Here is a 25,377-nt window from a genome sequence, read left to right on the forward strand (position 1 = left end):
CCGTAATTCCTTCTTCGTCGTACAAGTGTCTAATGAACTTGTGAATGCTTACTCCGAAACTGACAAATTTTTAACTAAACCTAGTGCAATTCGGCATCTGATAACCAAATCACATTTTCTCCCCAAGTAGCAAAGTATTGTATCAATAAAATTAATGTAAACTTATATTATTATTATTAACTGTAATTATATTTTATAAATGTAAACTTCTTGCTGTAGGTATCTTGAACCATATGGAAAATACTTACATAAATGTAATTATTATAAGTACTAATTCTATACTTAGAACTAATGTTTTATATAATATCGTGACTCTCTAGGAATTTTATAAACTAATTAGAATCATATATTATGTAAAAGCTAGTAAAAAATAACATATAGGTTTAAGTTTTCTAACAAAAAGTACGGGGCAGCGTACCAAGAATACTGGCAGCATTTCGTCGTATAGGCTGATCCGTTGACCGAAACAGCTGCCAGAGGGTTGCCAGTAGGAGAAGGTAGTACTCTGTACATTCTCCGCGCCTCTGGGCCCCTCGGGCCAAACGTCTCGACAACGCTATGGCATAGTAAGGATATGATTTTTCGATGTCATTTAGGTACCTATCATAATACTAAGAATTATATGTTCTCATTCACTCATTAAATTTTATTAGGATCAGTTATACAGTTCTTAAGTTTCTTAAGGTAGTGAGTTTGTCAGACAAATAAAAAATATAACAAAAACACACATGGTAATAAAATAAGTAATAATACTATTATATCTGTGTTGTAATCTAAATACATTTGTACAGGTGTTGGGAGCATTAATTATTATTGTTATCTATGGCATTTCAATGAAATAATCTATGTATATAAAGATTCATTGCTGTTCGTTAGTCTCGCTAAAACTCGAGAACGGCTGAACCGATTTGGCTTATTTTGGTGTTGAATTATTTGTGGAAGTCCAGGGAAGGTGTAAAAGGTGAATAAATATGAAAGTTCTCGGAAAAAAATTAATATAAACAAAAATTTTGTTTTTCCTTTGATGTGTCCCCCGTCGTTCAGAAATCAAATTGAAAGAATAATTTAAAATAAATAACTAATTAGATTTTATATATCTTTCTTTCTAAATGATACTAGTGCTTAGTATCATTTAGAGTTCTTCTTCTTTTATTAAGTAGTAGTTCTTGGCCAACATTCAGAAATATAATAGCTGTTTCCCGATGACATCTATTTTGCACACCCCTAAATGATTAGCCTAGATAATTATAAAATAACTATATAACCTAAATAATATATAGTCTGAGAATCGGTCGTCATCTATTTTTGATACCCCAAAAATTTTAATTATTAATTTTCTTACTACTTTATATGACAATAAAACGTTTGCTGGGTCGACTAGTCTAATATATTAAATTATCTTGTCCCGGTGTTTGTTACCAAACTCCTCCAAAATGGCTGAAACTATTTGTATTAAATTTGGTGTGCATATCGTGTTGGTCTGAGAATCGGGCAACATTTATTCTTTACCTATACCCCTAAAGGATAAGGGTGACCCCTAAAAATATTTTTTTGATTTATTTTTTTTTATTTTATTCCGATTCAGCATTGAAAAATACATACAGCTTCACATTTTCGCCCTTCTACGATCTACAAGTATTTTTGTATCGCGATTTTTATATTATTCTGTTCCATCCACTAACCCTATAGGTTGCAAGATGGCAATCGAATACAATAATTGTAGTACGATAAATTTTATATATCTACGATATATTTGGTAGGTCTGAGAATCGGTCGGTATCAATTTTTTATACCCGAAAAGTTTTAATTATTGAATTTTTTTATTTAATTACTTTATGCAGCAATACAATGTTTGCTGGGTCAGCTAGTATCCTCATAATTTTAATAAAATAATCAGTTGTTGAATTTAGGCCTTTGTTGAATTACATAGATGTATTTATTGCAACACTAAACACCTGAATTATTTAGAAATAATAATAAACATTATTATTTTTATTAAGTAAATAAAAATATGTAAATCTCGTAACGGAAGACGTAGTGTTGGTAGACCCCCACAAGATGGACCGACGATCTGGTCAAGATCTCCGGAATACGTTGGATGAGGGCAGCGCAGGACCGATCGTCGTGGAAATCTTTGGGGTCTTCCGGCTGATGATGATAAAATCGTAAACATATACCGGGTCAAATTTAATAACTAATCATCCGTCATCTAAATAAACACAGATATCAGTCAAGCCGTTTGGGTAAAAATGAAATAAAAACAAAAAACAGAAATAGGTTTTTTTTTCGTATAAATATTATTTGTATATAACATGAGTTGTATATAACATTACATATTTTGGTATTATTGTTATCGTAACGCAAACTTCACATTACTAACCTTTGATGAGATAACAACATTATATTCGCCGTTTATTACAAATTATTATATTATTAAAATGTTATAATACCTCGTATTAGATTAGCAATAGCGTAATATGATATACAATAATTTACTTTTAAAATAACAAATAAATTATTTTTGATACTTTATTTTATTTTTATTTTTTAATAAAACTGAAGTGTTAGTTAATACTGATTGCACACCTTTCTTTTCATTTTAATGTTTAAATTAATTATAATATTTTTATAATGCAAAAATATTTTTTAAAAAAATAAAAAAATTTAGAACAATAAAAAAGAAACACTTACTGTTTTTTCTTAATCCAATCCAGACGCTCAGTGAAATATTCCTGAACTCAATATCAACGTTAGTTGGCGGGGGCATATTTATCTGCAGGGTTCTGCATTCCTGGTAATCCTTCCCCTTGACTTTTTGCCCCAATTCTTGCAACATAGCTAAAGCACTGGCCATTTTGAAAGTACACCGAATAACTCAATTATTAAAATTAAATACCACTGCACTGTAAGCCCATAAGGAACAATATTTTTTTTTTTGTAATTTTTCGTAGATGTAAACACGCGCACCGCTTCGACCGCCGATAACGACTGGCCACGCATTGATACGCGCGAATTGAACCAAACTATAGTTTTATTTAAAATCCTTTAAGCTGATAGCATTTATTTACGAAGCCATCGAACAAGTGCAAGGTTGAAACTATTAGTTTAATTGTGGACTTGATAATGAGGGAAGTAGCCGCAAGACAACTACACAGGACAATAAATGGGAATTTAGTTCGTATATTATATCTAATATATAAAACTCTCATGTCGCGGTGTTTGTAGTTAAACTCCTTCGAAACGGCTTGACGGATTCTCATGAAATTTTAAGTGCATATCGGGTAGGTCTGAGAATCGAACAACATCTATTTTTCATCCCCCTAAATATTAAGGGTGGACCACGCCAAATTTTTTTTTTTTAATTTATTTGACATTTTTTTTTACATTTGTTTGATTATGAGTCAGCATTAAAAAATACATACTACTTCAAATTTTAACCCAACTCCAATCAACACTTACATTTGTATCGCGATTTTAATATCGGCAATACAACGTTTGCTGGGTCAGCTAGTAAGTACTAAAAAATATATGTCCACATGGTTATCACTGTGGGTCATGGATTCTTGTAGCGGACGATAAAATTATGTCCCTAATTAATAAAATATTTATATAACAGCAACGATTTTTAATACAATCTTTTATGAAAATCAGGTTTAAAGTTAAATATTTACCAAATTATAATGTAGTTTTTCACAAAACTGAGATATAATCTATTAAAGATAACTCTGAAAATATATTAGGTAATTGAGTGGGCATAAAAAAATACAAAAAACATTATTTTACATGTTTTTCATTTGTTAAGGTTTATTTTGACTGTCAAATATTTAACGGGATACGATAAACTTACTGTTTATATATAAAAATATCACAAACTCCAAATTTTTTAAAGGGGCTGGTAAAGACCAATGGAAGGCTCCTTTGCGCTGGATGCCGGCTTGATTATGGGTACCACAACGGCGCCTATATCTGCCTTGAAGCAGTAATGTTTAAATATTACTGTTTCGGTCTAAAGGGCGCCGTAGCTAGTGAATTACTGGGCAAATGAGACTTAACATCTGATATCTCAAGGTGACGAGCGACTTAGAATTTTTGGGTTTTCAATCATCCTTAGCGGCACTGCATTGTAATGGGCAGGGCGTATCAATTGCCATCAGCTGAAAGTCCTGCTCGTCTCGTCCCTTATTTTCATAAAAAAAATGTCACAAACATTTACTCTGCATTCAATTTATATAATACTAGTTGACTCGACAGACGTTGTTCTGTACGTCATAATAAAAAAAATACTGATTTTTTTTATGAATTTGTCAAAAATATTTCATAACATCAAGAATTATATCGTAAAATATACTTCCTGTTCTTATAATGAAATTGTTTCACAGCAGAACTGTCAAACCGTGTGTCAATAAATTCTCTCGTAGAAAATATGTCCATACAAAACAAATATTGGAATTAAAAATAATTATGGGTCTCAAATCGATATAAAAACTATCCTATCTCTCAAGACTAAACTGCACTCGATGAAGTAATCCCCATTAAAATCCGTTCATTAGTTTAGAAGTCCATCACGGACAAACAACGTGTCACGTAATTTATATATATTAAGATTTGAAAATATTATAACAATTTTATATGTATTTTCCTCGTAAGTAGGTGTAGTATACTAGGACTCAACTGATGAAAAATTTATGAAATATATTAAAGCTTCTTTTACAAAGAAGGATTACTATAGTATAATTAACTGATTGAATTGATTATATATTTTACTAGCTGACCCGTCAAACATTGTTTTGCCATATGAATTATTTTAAGTGTTTGACCGTTTTTTCTCAGACTTACTTACTTAAAGCCGACCTCTACGAAAAAGTCTTTTCATTTTTCTGGTTAACTTAATATAGCATAAAACATTCACAAAAAATGTGGCCCTCTATGGGTAAGAAAGATTTTAAAATCTTTCAGTAGATCCGGAGATTAAAAAGAGAGAAAGTATTTTATTTATTCATCAACATTTCAATGTTTTTAAATTATTTTGCTTTTCGGAATGGAACATTATAGTTTTAAAAATTATAGCCTATGTGTTATTCTGGTGTGTAAGCTATATTATTGAAAAGTTTCATCAAAATCCATTCAGTAGTTTTTGAATTAAAGGAGTACAAACATACATCCAGACATACAAACTTTCAGATTTATAATATTAGTAGGATAATGATGCATGGTTCTTGTCTGGTTCCGCGCAGGCCACCAAAAATTGTACAGTATTACTAGCTGACCCAGCAAACGTTGTATTGCCGATATTAAAATCGCGATACAAAAGTAACTGTTGATCGTAGATGGGAGAAAATTTGAAGTTGTATGTATTTTTTAATGCTGACTCACAATCAAACAAATTTAAAAAAAAAGTCAAAAAAAATTTGGCGTGGACCACCCTTTAGGGGTATGAAAAATAGATGTAGACCTACCCAATATGCACTCAAAATTTCATGAGAAGCCGTTTCGAAGGAGTCTAACTACAAACACCGCGACATGAGAATTTTATATATTAGATATTAAGTAGGCCTGGTAGGACTTATATGATAGAATATAGGCTTTTCAGCCTATCTTTTTTGCAGTTTCTTATCAGTTCTTCTTCCCATATCAAATCTCCTTTACGATCTGATGTAGCGTCATGAGGTTTACCAAGTGTTGTTTATCCTAATGATAAATAAATATATTGCTATTCAATTCTATTGCTCACGAGAATGTGCGATTACCCTACTAGGTTGTATTCGGACCCTCGGCTTCAAAATCGTGCCTACGATCTGCACCCTCGTAGTAATCATTACAGTTCTTTTCGTGCATCTAGTAGTCGTTAGTGGTTAGAGAGAGAGGGCATTAACTCTGTCATCAGTAAAACTAACTACTTGAACACAACTATGCTCCACACCAACTATTTCATTAATATGCTGTAGAAGATCTGAGTTTCCTATGCGCTATAATGCTTAAAACGAGGCTCCAATCCACGGACGAGTAAAAAAATAAGGACTCCGTGTCACCTTAAATAACAGTGAGGCACTAAAACAAGCCGGTAAACTAAATTATTAAAACTTTCGTGAGTCATTATTCAATTATCTATTAATACGGATTTACGTTTTTGTCGGTGTCGGTACCGACTAGTTTCGGACCATTCGGAGGTCCTTCACTCCTCTGTTTACGATAACGTTCCACCTCAGTAAGAGGTGGGACGTTATCGCGAACCCACCATACTCACCCTGTAAATACATAGCCCCACGCATACACTTACATACATACATCCACTAATACAAGTCGATCGGCTGCCATTATGAGATTTGCCATCGTCTGTGACAGATCAGTTTGCGTCTCAAGAAAATATTTTAAAAATGCCGTCGTGCGTTGTTAAAAAGTCTAAAAACAATAATATAAAAGTGAGGATATATGATTATTTAAGGGAGAAAAAATTGTGTAACTAGTATCCTCCGTAACCACACACACACTAGCTAGGGCTATAAAGGTGCTTCACTTGCTAATATCACGGCGCGGAGTCCTTTTTTGTTTTACTAGTCCGTGGATCGTAATAAAATTTTATTTGAAATCTGCTTATTTAGGTCGTAATAAAATTGTATACTTTGATGTTTTGAATAAATTATAATATAAATGACAATTTTTTATATAGGACAGTTTCTTTCTTAATAGTAAATATTCTTTAACCCTGCACTCTTTCATCTTTTTTTTTCTAGCCCTATCTACTGTTGTCTTAAAAGATACGGCGCCATCAAAAACTGTGGCCTCATGAAATTCTAATTCAAGAATGTGAATTGTTTGTCCTATTTAGAATCTAATCTTATCTAGTGTGATCACTGATAAAAATAGCTTCCAACTTCGTATTTGAAATGTTTCGATTAGATTCTCATTAGACACTTTATTTATCACATAGATCTCACCTTACATACACATTATACGATATGGTTTACACATTAGCTGGAAACAATTTAGGAACAAGTACGGTCAGGGTTTTCCAATATCACTAAATTGGATATGTTTTCTAACCTCGCTTTCGATTTCCTAATTAGATTTGATATAAATTAAATATTGTAATTAGACCTTTAACTTATCACGAATATATATTTTTTATGTTATTTAAAATTTTAATTTGGAATGTTAATATTATGAAGGATGACCTGACATTCCAAATTAAATTTAGATCTATTAAACTATATATTGATATCAGTGAATGTGTACATATTCTCTGATGTACTTCAACACCAGCCAAGCAAAACTCTAAGACAAAAGCGAATCACTCGGGGTTTGTTCCGATATGCACTGCGAGCACTGAATAGTGCTATCACTGTAGAAAAATTCGTTCCGTTATGGACTGCCAGCAGGGGTGGGACAGACGCCTTAAAGTGACGTTTTCAGAAGACTGTGGTGACATCTGTTAGTTGGCCCGAAAATGAAACCTTTGTCAGCTGTCACTCGCTTTGAAACCTTTCAACTTTTCTTTAATTGTGTCACTGCCCACTGGTCATAAAATGGCGGCTACGCCTAGCGTTTGCACATGAATGTAGCTCTCGTGTTCCATTTTGCATATTTCCACTACTAAATCTATCCTTTATGTTCTATGTTGTGACAAAATTAAATAACTAACTCTACACGCAATTTCAACATGGAAAAAAATTGCAATACCTACATTAAAAAGTAGAGTTAATAGTTATTTAATTGCGTCACAACATTAAAAATGAATTTTATAATTTGGAGCTTATAATAGTTATTTTCGGGGCCAATCTCCAGATGGCGCTAGTTTTCAAATAGACAGCTCATAATGCGTCGAGAGGGCTCTTTTTTCCCTATATATTATTATACTCTTTGACTGCCAGTATACTGCCGCAGTACCCTAAGGAAATATATGACGTCATGAATCGCCGCCATATTCTGCTGTGAGCACTGGCGTTTTCGGAGTAAGCTACTCGCAGTACTTTAATCACGTGATCAGTCAAAACCACTCGAGTGCCTATTATAAAAAAAACGTTAAACAATACCTACAGTTTAATCCCAAAGTAATAAAGTTCTGTAATTAGTTTGGTTTAATTATTAAAAAATGGGAGAGTTGCAAAAATTAACCTTATTAGACTGTATTAAAAATTACTACTAAATTACCTGTAATTTTATTTCGTTTATTGTTATCAATAATATTTTTTTTAAACTCCTAAATTTTACCCTATATAACCTCTGTACATTAACTTATACACAAAATTAATGTACTATAATAATTTTAAATTGACAGTACTCCAACAACAGTTTTTTTTAATGAACTAGAAAACTTATATTACACTCATTTGAATGCTGCGTCTAAAAATGCGGCTGGCAGTATACTGAATTGCGTTCCGTTTTAAATAGTAAACAGTATAACTAACTAAAAAGAAACGGCTTTACACTATACTAAATTGACGTCACATGGCCTCGATTGTATGGAACGTGCAGCCATTGATAGATTGACAGATGACGGCTATTATCTTGTGAAAAACAGAGATAGCCGAAATCAACGAAGTTTTAATTAAATGTTCGTTTTCAGATTTAGCGGGATTATACTTCGTCGCCATCGCCATACTGTAATTATTACTATTTCAAACTTATGGCAAATGACTGCACGTTTCATACTAAAACTTTGGCAGTCCTGTCTCTATTACCTAGTTTTTACATCCTCTTTGGTCATCACTGAAACATTCAGGGGCACTGACGACTCATAATATTATAAGAAATAGAAAATCAAATACAAAATTTGAAAATAGAATTCCTTGGAAACTTGTTAGCATGTTTTCCAACTTTCGACGATGACGTTCTTTTCATATAGAACGTCATAATTATGATGTTAAGTATTAATTCCGCAACGGTTTACTACATAATAATAATAATAATAATATTAACACACTCTACCACAACTTATCTTGCCACAAACTAGGCATAGCCATATGTAGCCATATGGCTAAACAAGTAGCAGTAGCCAGTAGCATATGGCAAAGACAACAATATATTTAATACAATATACTTACTTAAACATACATAATCTAAATAACTTCGATACGTGTTTCGCCTCCAGACAATACCTCTTCAGCAACAACTGTTGACTCGCGATACTAAAGATCATGGCAATGCTTAAGTTTAGAAATGCCATTAATTGTAGCAAGAGATAAAAATGGAAATGGATGGGACACATCCTTAGAGATAATGGGAACAAATGGACAAAGAAAGTTACAGAGTGGATATCACTTAACGAAAAACGAAGAAAAGGGAGGCAATTTAGAAAATGGGTGGATGATATACGTAGCTGGCCCCTTGTGGCTACGTATGGCTCGATATAGAAAGGAGTGGAAGATGCTAGAGGAGGCATATGTCCAAGGACAAGCTGCGTAGTAGGCAAACTGGATCCTAAATTATTTTGAAACAGTCTTATTCATAATGACTTAACGGACATTTAAAACATCGCATATAGACGCTTGTTAAAAAATAGTATTCATAATCGGATATTAGAGCTAAAGCGCTCATTATCTCATCGATGAAGCTGATGTGGCTTAAAGTAGCTAGGACCCTTCTATAAACATATTTTAAGCCCTCTATAGGAAAAAACATGGACGACATCGATCAGCTGTCTAGTATTTGACGTCAGTCAGTTCATAGTAGTTTTTTTTTAAATTTATTTAGTAGCACGGGTTCATAGCTGCAACTAGTTTTCATTACCAACCTACAGCGCTACTCAAAACTTTGATTTTTGAATTTTGAACTTTTGTTATCGATTTTTGACAACTGACAAGGCATTGACATTGAAAAGCTGTCTGTTCCTATAGACAGTTCCTCGTCAAATCACTTAAAATCATGTTTTTTGTACGAAATGGCAACATTGCGTACTATAGAGACGTAATAGTTATCGTAGGTTACCAAACGATTATGAATAAGGCATTTTATCGAACGTTCGGTAGCTTAAAATACGTTTTAACTATTATAGGTTTATACCATCGATAAATGTTTTATTATGAATAAGACGGTAATAATTTAAAAGATTGTTATACAGTAATAAAAGCTTTAAATGGCAATGGACTACCATAAAACAGCGCCCAATTCTGTTAATTTTCTTGCAATATTCTCATTTTATAATCGATTGTGGCCTCATTCCCAAAAGAGTTTTCTATTAGTCTACATAATATAATACCCGACAGACGTTGTCCTGTACACATAATACGTAGGAGAATTAATACAGTCGGTATTGAGAATCTTAGCCAATCTCAAATTAACTGGTACACTTTAAAAAAAATCAATTGTGAATCTAAACCATCCTCGAATCCACTTGAACACACACAAATAATTTCATTCAAATTGGTCCAGTCCAACAGTGAACGTCCTCCGGCTGATGATGACTGTCCAGCCCTTTAGGAGGAGTTTACTGCCAACACACGTACAGAAGAATTATATATGTTATATATCTAGGTTAGTTCATTGATAATGTAAATTAATGTATACACTTTTATAATAAAATCACAGTCACTGTTGAGGCATAAATAAATTTAAATGTTTTATTAAACAATGGCTCTGCCGTAAGTCCTACTACACCACAGCTGAATATGATCTGAATTCTTGTCTCTCTTATTTTCTCTTCTTTATTCTCTCATCCAACGTATTCCGGCGATCTTGACCAACTAGTCGGTCCATCTTGTGGGGGGGCTCCCAACACTTTGTCTTCCGGTACGTGGTCGCCATTTAAGGACTTAACTGCCCCAACAGCCGTTCTCTGGATCTGTCCGTTGAACTACGTGCCCTGCCACACGCCCTAATGCCTTCATTCAATGTATTTACACCGTTACCGTTAGTTAGTTACTATTTAGTGTCCGATAATTATTATCAGACACGCACGATTATCGGACGGATTCATCGGACTAGTGCGACTAGGCTGACATGATGAACTGTCATAAGTATTAAAATAATAACCAATCTAATATTCTTAATAACTTATACCTTACATTTTCAGATGTTCAGCGTATGTTGAGGACGGCCAAGCGAACAAATGTGTCGATCCTCTCACAGCTCAAGATAAAAACCTGTCTGTCCACGATATTCCACCAACGAATTATTTATTATTGTAACCACATAATGTGAAGAGGTAATGAGAACCTGGAGAAATCGATCGTAGTTGGCACACACACGAACACAGATGGCAAGCGAGCCCGAGACCGATCTCCCGCCAGATGGACCGACCAAATAAAAGACTCCAGGTCCCCGAGGTTTAGCTCCGTCGTCAGGGCCGCGATGGAGAGAAGCCGATGGAAACAAATAGTTTACTCCAAGTGTGCTCTAAGATCCTCAGTCATGAGGGAACGACTAGAGAGAGAGACTTTTACAGAATATCTGTATATTTCGAATTATAAGAAGGAAATAGCTAACCAGATCAATTTTATTTTCCTTCTGCCAGATTTCTTCATTCTGCACTAAGCGATTTATGTTATTAAGGAAGATATTTTCAACTGGTTCAAGGGTATACAAACATATAACAATCGTGCGAAATATAAAAAGAGGTATATGTTCAGTCACGGATGAGTAAAAAAATAAGGACTCCGTGTCATCTTACATAACAGTGAGGCACCAAAACAAGCCGGTAAACGTGTAAATAGATAGCCCCACGCATACACTTCCACTAATACAAGCTGATCGACCGCCATTATGAGATTTGCCATCGTCTGTGACAGATCAGTTTGCGTCGCAATAAAATATTTTAAAAATGCTGTAGTGCGATGTGAAATAGCGTAAAAACAATAATATAAGAGTATTTGTGGATATATGATTACTTGTTTGCGGAGCCTACTAGAATATCTAAGACTAGCGCCACGTGTATTGACAATATATTCACTGACATTATTCCAATAAGCAAATGTATTATTAGTAAATTAGACTCGGACCATTTTGGTCAACTAATAAATATTAAAGACATCAGATCTGTTTTGAAAAAACAAGTTAAATAAGTACTTCTGTAACAAACTATCGTTTAAATCAATTGAAAAATTGCCTCAGTTCCAATTCTCCATTCCTACCTTAACCTAACTTGGATGCCAATGCAATGTACAACACATTTTTTGAATCATTTACTAAACTGTTTAACTCTCTTTTCATTTCAAAATCTTTTTTTCCAAAAAATACTTTATCTTTTAATGACTGGGCTTTCGTCGATTTACAGAAACGTAGACAAACATTGTATAACTTATATGAAGAGAGGCGATTTAATACAAGTGCAAAATTTAAAAATTATATTAAAGATTGTAAATTACCTAAGTCTCACAATAAAAGTTTAAAGATTTAAGATAGCAATGAAAAAATAGAAACAACTTGGAAATTATAAATGAGGAGATCGGTAAAATAAATAAGAAAAATAATGAGTTCAAATTAAAGATTGGTAACAGAAATATAAAAACAGATTCTGAAATCGCAGATACATTTGAAAAGTTTTTTACTGATATACCGGTCTCTACGACAAAATATCTAAATTCCTCATGTATATCTGCAATGAAACTGCTACAGAAAAACGTATCTTTATGTAATACAAACTTTAAAATTAAGCATGTTGATCGCATAGAGATTATTAAAACGTTTAGACTAATTAGCGTTAAGAAAACTAAAGATCTCTGGTGAATCTCTGTTAACGTAGTGAAATCTGTCATTGATATTGTAGTCACAGACTTAGCTTTAATTTTCAATAAGAGTGTAGATTGCGGTATATTTCCAAACCTAATGAAACAGAGCAAGATCACTCCTCTACTTAAGTCGGGAGATAAAACTGAACCCACCAATTTGAGACCCATATCAGTACTACCAACCTTTAGCAAGATTTTCGAAAAAATTATGTTAATGCATTTAATTAACCATTTTTACAATAATAACCTCATGCATAATAAACAATATGGGTTTACTCAAGGTCTTTCAACCACAGATGCTAGTATCGAGTTAATAAGAAATATTTTGGATGCTTGGGATGCGTTAGGAGTCTTTTGTGATTTATCCAAGGCATTCGACTGCAACCATCATGAACCTTACCTAAAAAAATTTACCACTATGGGGTTACAGATGTTTCTCTAGAAATTCTTTAAAAGATCTTTCTCTTTCAATTCAAAGAAAAGACATTAATGGAAAAAGATCAACTGGCTCTATAATATCCGCAGGGCTCAATATTGGGTCCTTTTATGTTCCTGGTTTACGTCAATAATTTACCATATCTTATTCAAAATAAACATGATATTATACTGTTTGCTGACGATACATCTTTGTCATTTAAAATAAAACGCCAGCAAAAAAAATTCTATCAGGTTGACGATGACATTCCTGAAGTAGTAAATTGGTTTAATGTTAATAACTTACTTATAAACGAAAGGAAAACAAAATGAATAAGGTTTACACTTCCAAATATAAAGCACCAACCAACATCTATAAAAATTAATAATGACAAACTTGATGTAAGTAGTAGAAACGGCAATATTCCTAGGCATTACATTAGACTTTTAGCTACAACGGGGTGCTCATAAAAAAAACTTATGTAATCGACTTAGCTCTGCAGTATTTGCGATAAAAAAAATTAAGCAGCTGACAGATGTTGAAACGGCTAGACTTGTATATTTCAGCTACTTTCATAGTGTCATGTCTTACGGAATTATATTGTGGGGTAGGGCTGCAGATATTGAAAACATATTTGTGCTGCAGAAAAGAGCAATTCGAGTAGTCTATAAAATGCGTTCAAGGGATTCATTGAGAGAAAAGTTTAGTGAAATTAATATTATGACAGTACACTGTCAGTCCATATACGAGAACCTCCTATGACCTATAAGCTCATAAACATATTAGCCAATTTAAAAAGAATAGTGATGTACATAGTGTCAATACTCGAAACAAACATAAACTCGCAATTCCATCTACTAGGCTCCGTAAAATTGCTAAATCTTTTGAAGTGGATTCTGTTATATTTTATAATAAACTCCCAAATGATATTAAAATATTACCTATTAAAAAATTTTAATGTATCGTAAAAAATAAATAAACATCTAAGGCCTATTATAATGTGAAAGATTATTTGAATGATAAAGATAGTTTGAATTAATGTTCTAAATTTTGTTAATGAATATTGTTATACTCATTTGAATGCTATTGTAACTTTTGTAGTTCATTCTGACTTGCACTAAATAACTTAAAGTTTTACAGTGAAGAGAAAAGTAAAGATTTTTTTGACTTTGACATTGACTTTAAGGGAGAAAAAAATGTGTAACTGGTACTTTTTTTACTAGGCCGTGATGTTCAGTATATTTTATTAAAATAATTGTGTTGAAAAAATTAATAATTTTAGGTAAAGTTATTGTAAGTTATTTTTAAAATGATAGATAATGTGATATGTTCTTACGTGCGTAATCAACAGTTTTTACATATATAATAATAACTTTGATAACACCACAAAAAAGTTAATTAAATGCGATTTTCATAAATATATATTTATGATAAATTGGATTACGATGACTTCAGAGCACAGTGTTTGAAATGTATAATTTGTTATTATAATATTTATAAACATAATTATTCTGTCGTTTCGTAACGTATACCACCAGCTCAACCGGTTTTGATGATATTTTGTTTGCCTCTTTGATTTGTCTCTGGGTTTAAATTAATACGACACTCGGTAGGTTATGCTGAGATTTGGCTCTAGATTTTTTAAATATTTTACTGACAGAAGATTAATTTTATAAATTAAAATTCTCTGGGGAAGACTTAAGATTATGAAACTTTTAAATAAAATACTTTTTTAAGGATTCAAACGCGTATCATTGAAATGGTATTTTAACATTAGGTTGATTTGATTTGATTCATTTGATTTTCAGGGGGAAACTTTCATAAATTACAAGCTAGTATTGTTAAGCAACGGTTGGGCAGGATGTATGTCCGGCCCGTTACCATTCTTTTTTGGATTAGTTTTTCCAAATATCTAATTGAAAATTAATTAAAATCCATCCTAAAAAAATCCTAGTCATAAAATCATTTTTAATTTGAAATTTTAGTAAGTAATTTGAGTTAAATAGTATGAAAATACCTGTGTGTAACGGCGAAAATTGTTTTCTTGCAGCAGTTTTACGATATATACTGATATAAAGCTGTTTTAGTTTATTTATACATTAGTTTGTCCAAATAAAAGGCATGAAATGGCATTTATTTTTTAAATAATTGAAAATAAATCAAAAACCATCCTGACATAATACTTAGCCATAAAATCATTTTTAATTTTAAATTTTAGGAAGTAATTCGAGTTAAATAATAAAAAATACCTGTGTATAATAGCGAAAATTGTTTTCTTGGAAGCAGCTTTACGATATATCAGCTGTTAAACTTAATGTTCATGCTGCTATTAAGACAGTGATGAGGAATAATTTTAAGGTCAGTATTACGTAAGGTCTCACATTATTCAAAGTGATAAGCTTAAATTTATTTATTTATTTATTTATCAGTTTTATTTACAACTTACAATAATACACACAAATATAAAAAGTGGAACTAAAAACTACTAAATGTAGCGATTACTCACAAATAAACACAGCATGCACAGAAATAATTAATTTTAAGAAATAGAATAAGTTAAAAATTAAACAGTTTTTTTAAATGAATAAATGAGTTGGTTACATACTTACACAGTTACATTAATTTTCCAATTATAACATTATTAAAGATTACCAAGGTTGGTGCAAATGGTTTTGTGGAATTTGGCTAAGGAATCAGCAAATGTGTAAATATCAGCTATGCCATAAATTAAAATTTTACGTAACCGTGGGACTGGGGAATTGGTACATAGGATCGCTCGACGAAGTGGAGGACAAAGTGGAGTAATAGGCTTACGTGGAATTTTTAGTGGTACTCTTAGACTAAATTTATTTAGCATTTTGTGGCATTCTAAATATGTACTCCTTGAAGGATTGGCGAATAGGCTTAGTTCTGTAACATATGCGGTTAAGAAAATTAGACGGTTAACTGACATAGATACGGCGAGATTAGTATACTTTAGTCATTTTCATAGTATTATGTCCTATGGTAAATTGTTATGGGGCAGTACGGCCGATATTAATACCATCTCTGTGCTGCAGAAGAGTGCTATTCGCGCGATTTATAACCTAGGTCCTAGAGAATCATTAAGAGAAAAATTTAAAGAAATAAACATTTTGACTGTTGCTTCTCAATACATTTTTGATAATGTTCTGTATGTTCATAAGCACATTGAGGAATTCTCTAGAAACTGTGACATTCATAATGTTAACACGAGGAACAAACATAAACTTGTTTTACTCACTACTCGGTTGGGTCGAGTTAGTAAGTCTTTTATTGGGCGATGTATATGCTTCTACAATATGATCCCAGAAAATGCGCAGAACAAATGTGTTACGAAATTTAAAAGAATTGTTAAAAAACGTTTGTGTTGGAAAGGTTATTATAGCATAAACGATTTTCTTAATGACACCACGGATGGGAATAAAGCGAACACCCTCAGGCTCTTTAATTATAAATGTTTATTGTGCGATATCACATTGTAATCCATATTTTATATAAAAAAAAAGCCCGCTGAGTTTCTTGCGCCCATTCTTCTCGGGTCTGGGGCGGTCTCTTTTGAATGGTGGTGGTAGTTTTTGTATTCAAAATGTGATTATGAATCCTATATTGAATAAAAATATTTGAACTTGAATTTGTAAATTTTGAAACAGAATATGGCACACAAACTTACAAAACAAGGATGAGTCATACGAACCTGCGTATATACTATACACCCACCGTCATCGAAGACGAAGGCAAGGTCCCCCGTCTGTCAGTTTGATTTTAATATCTTCTTTTAATTTTCCCTTAGCGTGCAGCCAGGCCGAGGTTTGAGACTCGCAGGAGAGGTTTTCTCGCTATGGGTACGCTTGCAGTAAGCTGCAAGGCTATTTTGAGCTGCCAGCTATAAAGTCAATGAAAACAAAGTTTGAAACTAGATCATTGTGTGTTCGACTATGTGTATATGCGGAGCGAATGGTTTGCCGGCATGACAATTAAGCGGGATCTCTGTGTGTCTGTGTATTGCGTGTTCGGCTGTAGGCCGAAGCGAATTTGCTGTCGGCCTGTGTCTGTAAGTGTATGTGTCTGAGTATTGCGTGTTCAGCTGTAGGCCGGAGCGAATGTTCTGTCAGCCTGAGTCTTTGAGTGTATGAGTCTGTGAGTGTATGTGCTGTGTATTGCGAGTTCGGCTGTAGGACGGAGCGAATGTTCTGTCTGCCTGAGTCTGTGTTTTGCTTGTTCGGGTGTAGGCCGGGGCGAATGTTCTGCCTGCGTGAGTTCTATGAGTGTTTCTGTATGTATTGCGTATTCGACTGTATGGAGAATTTTTTTATTATTATAAGAATTATGAGTCGCGATAGGAATTTATAATCCCGATTTTTAATTAGTAAATATGAACCAGCCACAAGTAAGGTATTGATTGAGTTAGTGTAGTAACGCCAAGTGTGCGCTAACATCTTTATATAAGTATCCTGATTTCTTATAAGAACATATTATTTAGGTACTCTTCCTTTACGTAGGTACTTTCTTCGTAACTCAAGGTCGTGTGTCTAAGTCTCTTCTCACAGTACTCGTTATTTCGTTTCATCTCGATAGATTTTCTGTTTCTCTCAGGGCGGTATTTATTTCAAGGCCCCCGAGTGACTTTTTCACATTAGCGGATGGGTGATCGCCCTCGGGTCTTTTACATTTAACCTTGGTCACCACGATTAACTTCCTTAATATCTGGATTATCCGGTTGTCGGCCAGTGCGGCCATTGCGGTCAAGCATTTGCATTTTGATTGTTTTAGATTTGTAATGTCTGATCATTTGAGCAAAAAATAAGCCCTGCTGGTTAAAACAGGAGCAGAATGTGATACTAATGAATGCATTGCACCATCAGGTAGTCGTCTGCTTGGAAAAGATATTTTTATTAATCCTTTTCGAAGACGCCACTGTTATGTTACGAATACGGCGGCCTCTCAACTTGTGGGATAATATTTTGTGTTCTAACCTTATGCTTATTCTCATCACGATCAGTCACGTCGATCTTGAGTAAGCAGAAAGAAAAGTAAAAAGGTCTTAAATATAGTATTTGTTTAATTTATAAAAATAAGGGTCGAGACGAGTAGGACATTCAGCTGATGGTAATTAATACGCCCTGCCCATTACAATGCAGTGCCGATTAGCACCGAGCAGGTTTATTGAAAAACCCGAAAATTCTGAGCGGCACTACAACTGCGCTCGTCACCTTGAGACTTATGTTTTTTTTATGGAATAGCAGGACAAACGAGCGTACGGGTCACCTGGTGTTAAGTGATCACCGCCGCCCACATTCTCTTGCATCACAAGAGTGTTGCCGGCCTTTAAGGAAGGTGTACGCGCTTTTTTTGAAGGTACCCATGAAACAATTTTCCTGGGCATTAGATTGTATGCCAGATTGCAATGGAGTCCTCAAATTTCACACTTAGTTCAGCTGCTTACGCTGTAAGAAAAGAAAGACAGCTTGCTGATGTAACTACAGCTCGTATTGTTTATTTTAGTTACTTCCACAGCATTTTGTCATATGGCATACTGCTGTGAGGTCGAGCAGCTGATATACAGTCTATATTTATACTGCAAAAAAGGGCAATTAGAAGTATTTATAATCTACGTAGCCGTGATACATTGAGAGAACTTTTCAAAAAAATAAATATAATGACGGTGCCTGGACAATATATATATGAAAATATTATGTATGCTCGAAGAAATATTAAAAATTTTGATAGAAATTGTGATAAACATTGTTTTGATACGAGAAATAAATATAAACTAGCATGTCCAAAGTACAGATTGTCTAAAGTTAATAATTCTTTTATGGGCCTATGTATTAAATGTTATAATAAATTACCTGAAAATATTATAAGTCTTGGTGAAAATAAGTTTAAGTTTGTTATCAAACGCATACTAACACAAAATGCGTATTATAAAAATAGAAGAATATTTAAATGACAAAATTATTTGGAACAATAATTGTAATTTAGTGACAAAACAAAATAAATAGATGATAGGTAACAGGTATTATATGTACAATACCATCAATGACATTTATATTTTTGACATTTTTATTGTTATTATTGTTACATTTATATTTTTACGATAATGTATTAAATTATTCTATTGTATTTATGACGTGGAAAAGTGTATTGTATATACCCACTTTCAATAAATAAAAAAATAAAATAAAAAAAAAAGCTCCTTGAAAACCGCACTGTGGAGGACCGCCACACATCCAGATGATGATGATGATGGATGCCTAACTTGTGGCGTGTCGTGCGAAGGTGGAATTATGTTGTCAAGTCTCATTTGCCCAGTAATTTCACTAGCTACGGCGCCCTTCAGACCGAAACACAATAATGCTTACATATAACTGTTTCACGGCAGAAATAGGCGCCGTTATGGTATCTACCGGTATCCGTTGTGTATCCATAATCTAGCCGGCATCCTGTACAAAGGAGTCTGGTAAACTTATACGTTAAATTCATTTTATTTTCTTTGTGATTTACACAATTATACATCGTGTATATATTATGACGGACTTACAGAAAACATAAAATTAATAATAATAATAATATTGACACACTTTTTACACAAATTATCTTGCCCCAAGTTAAGCATATATGGCCTGTTTTATGGGTTACAAGACAATGATATATTTAATACAATATACTTACTTAAACATACATATATTCTTATAAACATACATAAATACATTTAAACATCCATGACTCGGAAACAAACATACATATTGATCATATAAATGCTTGCAACTACCGGGATTCGAACCCGGGACCTCTAGCTTAGTAGGTAGGATCGCTAACCACTCGGCTATACAGGTCGTATTAATATAACATACTACAATGTGCACAAGTTTAAATAGAAAAATACATAATAACTAAAGATCTACTAACAGTGGGTATCACCTAAATTATCTATATAGTAATATTTTTAAGCTTTTGTTATAATGAGGCTATTTTTTGATTATCTTCACGGACATTGATTTTGAATTTTAATGCAGACAGTGCAAATATATAATGGATACAATCAAACTGTTAACAGTTGGGGATTGTAACACAAAAGTAACATGTTAAAGTTGGTTCCTAAAATTTTCTGACGCTTGCATCATCCGTTATTTTTTTTGGTTTCGTCGTCCATTATTAGGACAGGCAAAGGGTTCAAGCCCATACAGCCGTATTCATTATTTAATAATTAATTGTCAAAGCCAATCTTTGCAAGATTTTTGCAAAATTGTTATTTCTAAAAACGTAGAATAGCACGAGGAATAAATCATTTTAATGAAATCGTCAAAATCTTCGTTAGGCCAAAGAAGTATAACTTCTTGCGTGCATACATAAGTGCACACACACTTTTTTGGCCTATTTGTTCATCCCAGTATTAGTTACCACTAACAGGCCACCTTAACGGAATGTAAATTGTTGCCTCCGATCACGGACAGTAAAAAAAAGAAGGTCTCCGCGCCGTGATATTAGCAAGTGAAGCACCGTAATGCTAATGTGTGTGCGGTTACGGGGGATCCTAGTTACACACTTTTTTCTACCTTAAATAATCATATGGCCACAAATACTTATATAGTATCGTTTTTACACTTTTTCACAACGCACGACGTCATTTTTAAAATATTTTGTTGAGACGCAAAACTGATCTGTCACAGCGATGACAATTCTCCTGTAGTAGTGTAAGTGTGTGTGTGGGGCTATGTATTTAATTTAACGCTAATCTGCTTGTTTTGGTGCTTCACTGTTATATAAGGTGACACGGAGTTCTTATTTTTTACTAGTCCGTGATTCCGACATGAGAGTTCCACTTATTTCGGTCCTGTGCGATTCCACGCCAATTAATGACTTTCATATCTAGCAAGTTAGCGTTGAACCGGTCTTTCCACCGGTACTAGGGCGACCTACTGGGCGTCGGCCTTAAGTCCCGAGTACGCTTTTCTCACTTCATTATCCTCTCCCAAGCGTTCTAAGTGGCTGAGCCAGCGAAGACGTTGGGTAACTTCTCCAATAATGTTGGGCTCAACCACGAGGTCTTCTATCTCTGCATTCTTGTGGACTCTCCATTACCTATTTGGAATTGCATGGTAAAATACTATACATATCGTTGAACAACAAAAAGTGTATAAAGATAAATTATCTCATTAGTTTAGACTTTTGATAGCCGTGACTAATGTCAAAATTAGTACTTAATAGTGATAAAAACCTTATGTATATATAAACTTATATATTATATACTAATACGTCTAGATGACTATGACAGCTGTGCAAACGTCGAAAAAAATTGAGTTTAGAGTTAAAGCACTTTTTACACATGACTGAATTTAGTCATCTGAATTCAGTCGTTACTCAATTAAGACAAGTATAATCGCATTCAACAAGCTAGCATCCTAAATTTAGAAATAAGAATGGTTTCTGACTGACTGAATCATTTAGAAGCCTATTAGAAACGCATTTAGGAAGGTATAATCGCATTAAGTCACTGCTTTCAGTTGCTCGTAGCTCTTCGTGCGTGGATGACGTATCTAAGTTTTATTTAATATTCCCGAATAATAAATATAATAATCTAATTATCTTGCCCCAAACTAGGCAAAGCCTGTTCTATGGGTACAAGACAACGATATATTTAATACAATATACTTACTGAAACATACATAAATACATATAAACATACATAAATACATATAAACATCCATGACTCGGAAACAAACATCCATATTCATCATATAATTTATTGCTCCAACCGGGATTCGAACCCGGGAATAGTAAGAGCACAATCAGTTTCAGGGATAATTTTTGTCAGCAGGGTTTGGGATAGTAAAGAACTAAATTTTAATTCTTAATAGGAATTTCCTGTTGCAATAAAACCTTAGTGTTACAGATAAAAAAAGCAAGAGCTTTTGAATAAAATGTGTTAGAAGATGTGAAGAATAATATGTCGAACGATCTCGAATCCATTCGTAGATAATTTCTGAAGTCAGCTGGATCTAAAACACCCATAATGTCCATGTTTGCGAACTTTCCGCGCAGTAACAAATATTCCTTTACTCATGTTCATCTTTTTCTTTTTTCTATTTTAATTGAGCCAATGGCCAGGGCTAGGCAAAGTCCAATTTTTTGGTGTCTGGAGTCATTATCGTATACGACACGTCCGATTTCGTCGCGCTTTAAGTGGTGAATGGTAACTGATTCAGTAACTAAATTTAAGACAGTGTTATGAGATACTTCTAATTTGTAAGTTGCTTCTGAATTTAGATGACTAAATTCAGTCAAGTGTAATAAGCGCTTAACATCTATTTTGAGCAATTCACGCACACTTACACAAAGTGTCATACATACCGCGTGTGTAAGATTGAGCTTGTCACGCACACTACAGTATTAAACCTGGTCTGTTTGGCCTGGTCTCTTTTTGTTTATTGTCTTGTTAGACAATCGATAAAAACTCTTGCTGTTGCAAGAGACTCTATCTAGACGTATAAATTATCTAAGAATAAAACGTACACATCGATTTTTTTACTATATCAATCACCATAAGTTGTCGCATGGACCAGCCATCGTCCGCGCCACACAAACTTGAGGGAAAGGGATGAAGTGGCGCACGACGCTGCTTCAAGCAAGCATGCAAAGATATTAAATCAGTTATTTTACGTCAAAACTAACACTCAATGGAAAGAATAAATAGATGTCTCAGATCATATGAAGCACGTCGTCAAAATCGGCGAGCAGCTTTCCAGTTACCCGACCGGAACACGCAAGTTGTGGTCGTTGTCGAAAGCTGCTCTTGGTAACTTCAACCAGCCGTCCCTGCCGCCATTGCACATCAGAAATGACACCCTGGCCCATACGGCAAAAGAGAAAGCTGATCTCCTGTGCGCTCTTTTTGCCTCCAACTCGACTCTTGACGACAACGGAAAAACACCGCCGACCATCCCGCGGTGTCAGAGCTCTATGCCTGAAATACAGTTCAGACAGAAAACTGTTAGGCGAGCTCTGTTTTCGTTGGACGTCAGGAAGTCGAGCAGGCCGGATGGCGTTTCTCCAATCGTGCTTAGAACGTGTGCCCCTGAGTTGACGCCGGTGCTAACGCGTTTATTACGGCACTCGTATTCAAAAGGCGTAGTCCCTGACTCATGGAAGTCAGCCCTTGTCCATCCGATCCAAAAAAAAAGGAGACAGTTCGGCTCCGGCAAACTACAGGCCTATTGTTATTAGAGCAGGGAGTGCTCTCCAAAATCATGGAGAGCATAATCAGCCGCCAGCTCTTGGTATATCTAGAAGGTCACCAGTTGATCAACAACCGACAGTACGGCTTTCGCCATGGTCAGTCGGTGGGTGATCTTCTGGTATACCTAACACATAGATGGGCGGCGGCTATTGAAAGCAAGGGGGAAGACCTGGCAGTTAGCCTGGATATAGCGAAAGCCTTTGATCGTGTATGGCACAAGGCGCTCCTCTCAAAACTTCCATCATTTCGGCTTCTATTTATATATTCTATAAGCTCTCGGAGCTTGTGCAAGTAGACCTCCAGCTTCCTCACTGGGCGCAGCATACAGGTCGTTGTCGACGGATATTGCTCGAATCCGAAGCGCCTTTATGCTGGAGTTCCCAAAGCCTGTGTGCTATCTCCCACTCTGTTTCTTCTGCATATCAATGATATGTTCGTCACCTCCAACATACATTGCTATGCAGACGACAGCACTGGTGATGCCGTATACATGGGCCATGCAGGTCTCTCTCGAGAAATCGTCGAGCAGTGCCAGGAGAAACTTGTTTCTTCTATCGAGTCCTCTCTTGAGAAGGTCGCGGAATGGGGTAATTTGAACCTTGTCCAATTTAACCCCACAAGACTCATTTTTGCGCGTATACCACTAAAAAAACCCCATTTGTCTACGACAGTAATTCCCTTAAAGCGTCGCCTAGTCTCGGAATACTGGGTCTCGAAATCTCGAGCGATTGCCAATTTCGTGGCCATCTGGAGGGCAAACCCAAATTGGCTTCAAAGAAACTGGGCGTCATTAATAGAGCACGGCAATACTTCAAGCCAGCCCACATTCTAGCACTCTACAAAGCGCAGGTCCGGCCACACATGGAGTATTGCTACCATCTTTGAACTGGCGCACCCCAGTATCAGCTCGAGCCATTTGACTGTATGCAACGTAGAGCAGCTCGAATTGTCGGGGACCCAGTGCTCTGTGAACGGCTGGATCACTTGGCGTTTTGTAGAGATGTTGCTTTATTGTGTGTCTTCTACCGCATTTATCACGGGGAGTGTTCCGAAGAGCTGTTTAACCTGATTCCTGCCACCGAATTCCACTTTCGCACGACAGCCTCAATAAGGATATCATCCCCACCATCTGGATGTGTGGCGGTCTTCCACAGTGCGATTTCAAGGAGCTTTCTTCCACGTACTACAAAGCTGTGGAATGAACTTCCTTGTTCGGTGTTTTCGGGACGATACGACATGGGTACCTTAAAAATAAGAGCGTGCACCTTCCTTAAAGGCCGGCAACGCTCTTGTGGATTCTTCTGGTGTTGCAATAGATTTTGGGGGCCTCGGTGATCACTTAACAACAGGTCCCGTACGCTCGTTTGTCCTCCTATTACATAAAAAAAATATATAAGAAGAACGGGCGCAAGAAACACCGCGGTCTTCTTTTTTCTTTGAAATCGAATTTCATCGCAATAAAATTTATTAATTAAAGTGCCTGAGGGCGGTCGCTCCATTCCTTAGATGTGATATCATTACCAAATTCATTCAAATTCAATTCAAATTCACCATTTCAAATTCAAATCATTAAATTCATTCATTCATTCAAATCAATACAAGATATAATAACAAAATCAAGTTGTAGTTTAATATAACCTTTAACAACATAAATATACACTGGCCTTCAAAAGTAAGTATCACACTTTTAAAATTAGGATAACGTTTTAAGTTCACAAGATATACTTTCGAAATAAAAAGGACTCCAAAGAGAATTTAATTTTGTACATAAAAACTTTATAGTCGGTAACCTTCTTTTAAGAATTGGCTGAAAAAAAACTTCAAAAACAAAACCATTTCTTTTTCAAAGTGGACGTTTCCGAATTACAATTTTACCATTCACATTTTTCTTTCTGTTTTAAATTTTTTTCAAGATCGATGGGTCTTGTTTTAAAATTTTATGCTAAAAAGCACATAACATTTATTTATTATTCTTATTATTCATGCCTCTTTCAGTTGAAGAATGTGCTAGGATCATAAATTTTCTGGAACTAGGCATCAGT

General features: G+C 34.6%; 1 protein-coding gene across 2 annotated transcripts in view; it reads right to left on the bottom strand.

Annotated features, from left to right (window-relative positions):
- LOC126971772 (ATP-binding cassette sub-family G member 4) overlaps positions 1 to 3,006 on the bottom strand; it is a 164,398-nt gene extending 161,392 nt beyond the window's left edge. For both annotated transcript variants that reach the window (XR_007730987.1, XM_050818169.1), the window contains exon 1: positions 2,692 to 3,006. Coding sequence is in view for 1 of the 2 variants with exons in the window: in XM_050818169.1 (XP_050674126.1) it covers positions 2,692 to 2,854 (163 nt within the window). In the remaining variant the exon portion in view is untranslated. The remainder of the gene's footprint in view (positions 1 to 2,691) is intronic.
- Between the last annotated feature and the right edge of the window lie 22,371 nt (positions 3,007 to 25,377).

Source organism: Leptidea sinapis, chromosome 24 (assembly GCF_905404315.1).
Source record: "Leptidea sinapis chromosome 24, ilLepSina1.1, whole genome shotgun sequence".
In the NCBI taxonomy this organism is placed as follows: domain Eukaryota; kingdom Metazoa; phylum Arthropoda; class Insecta; order Lepidoptera; family Pieridae; genus Leptidea; species Leptidea sinapis.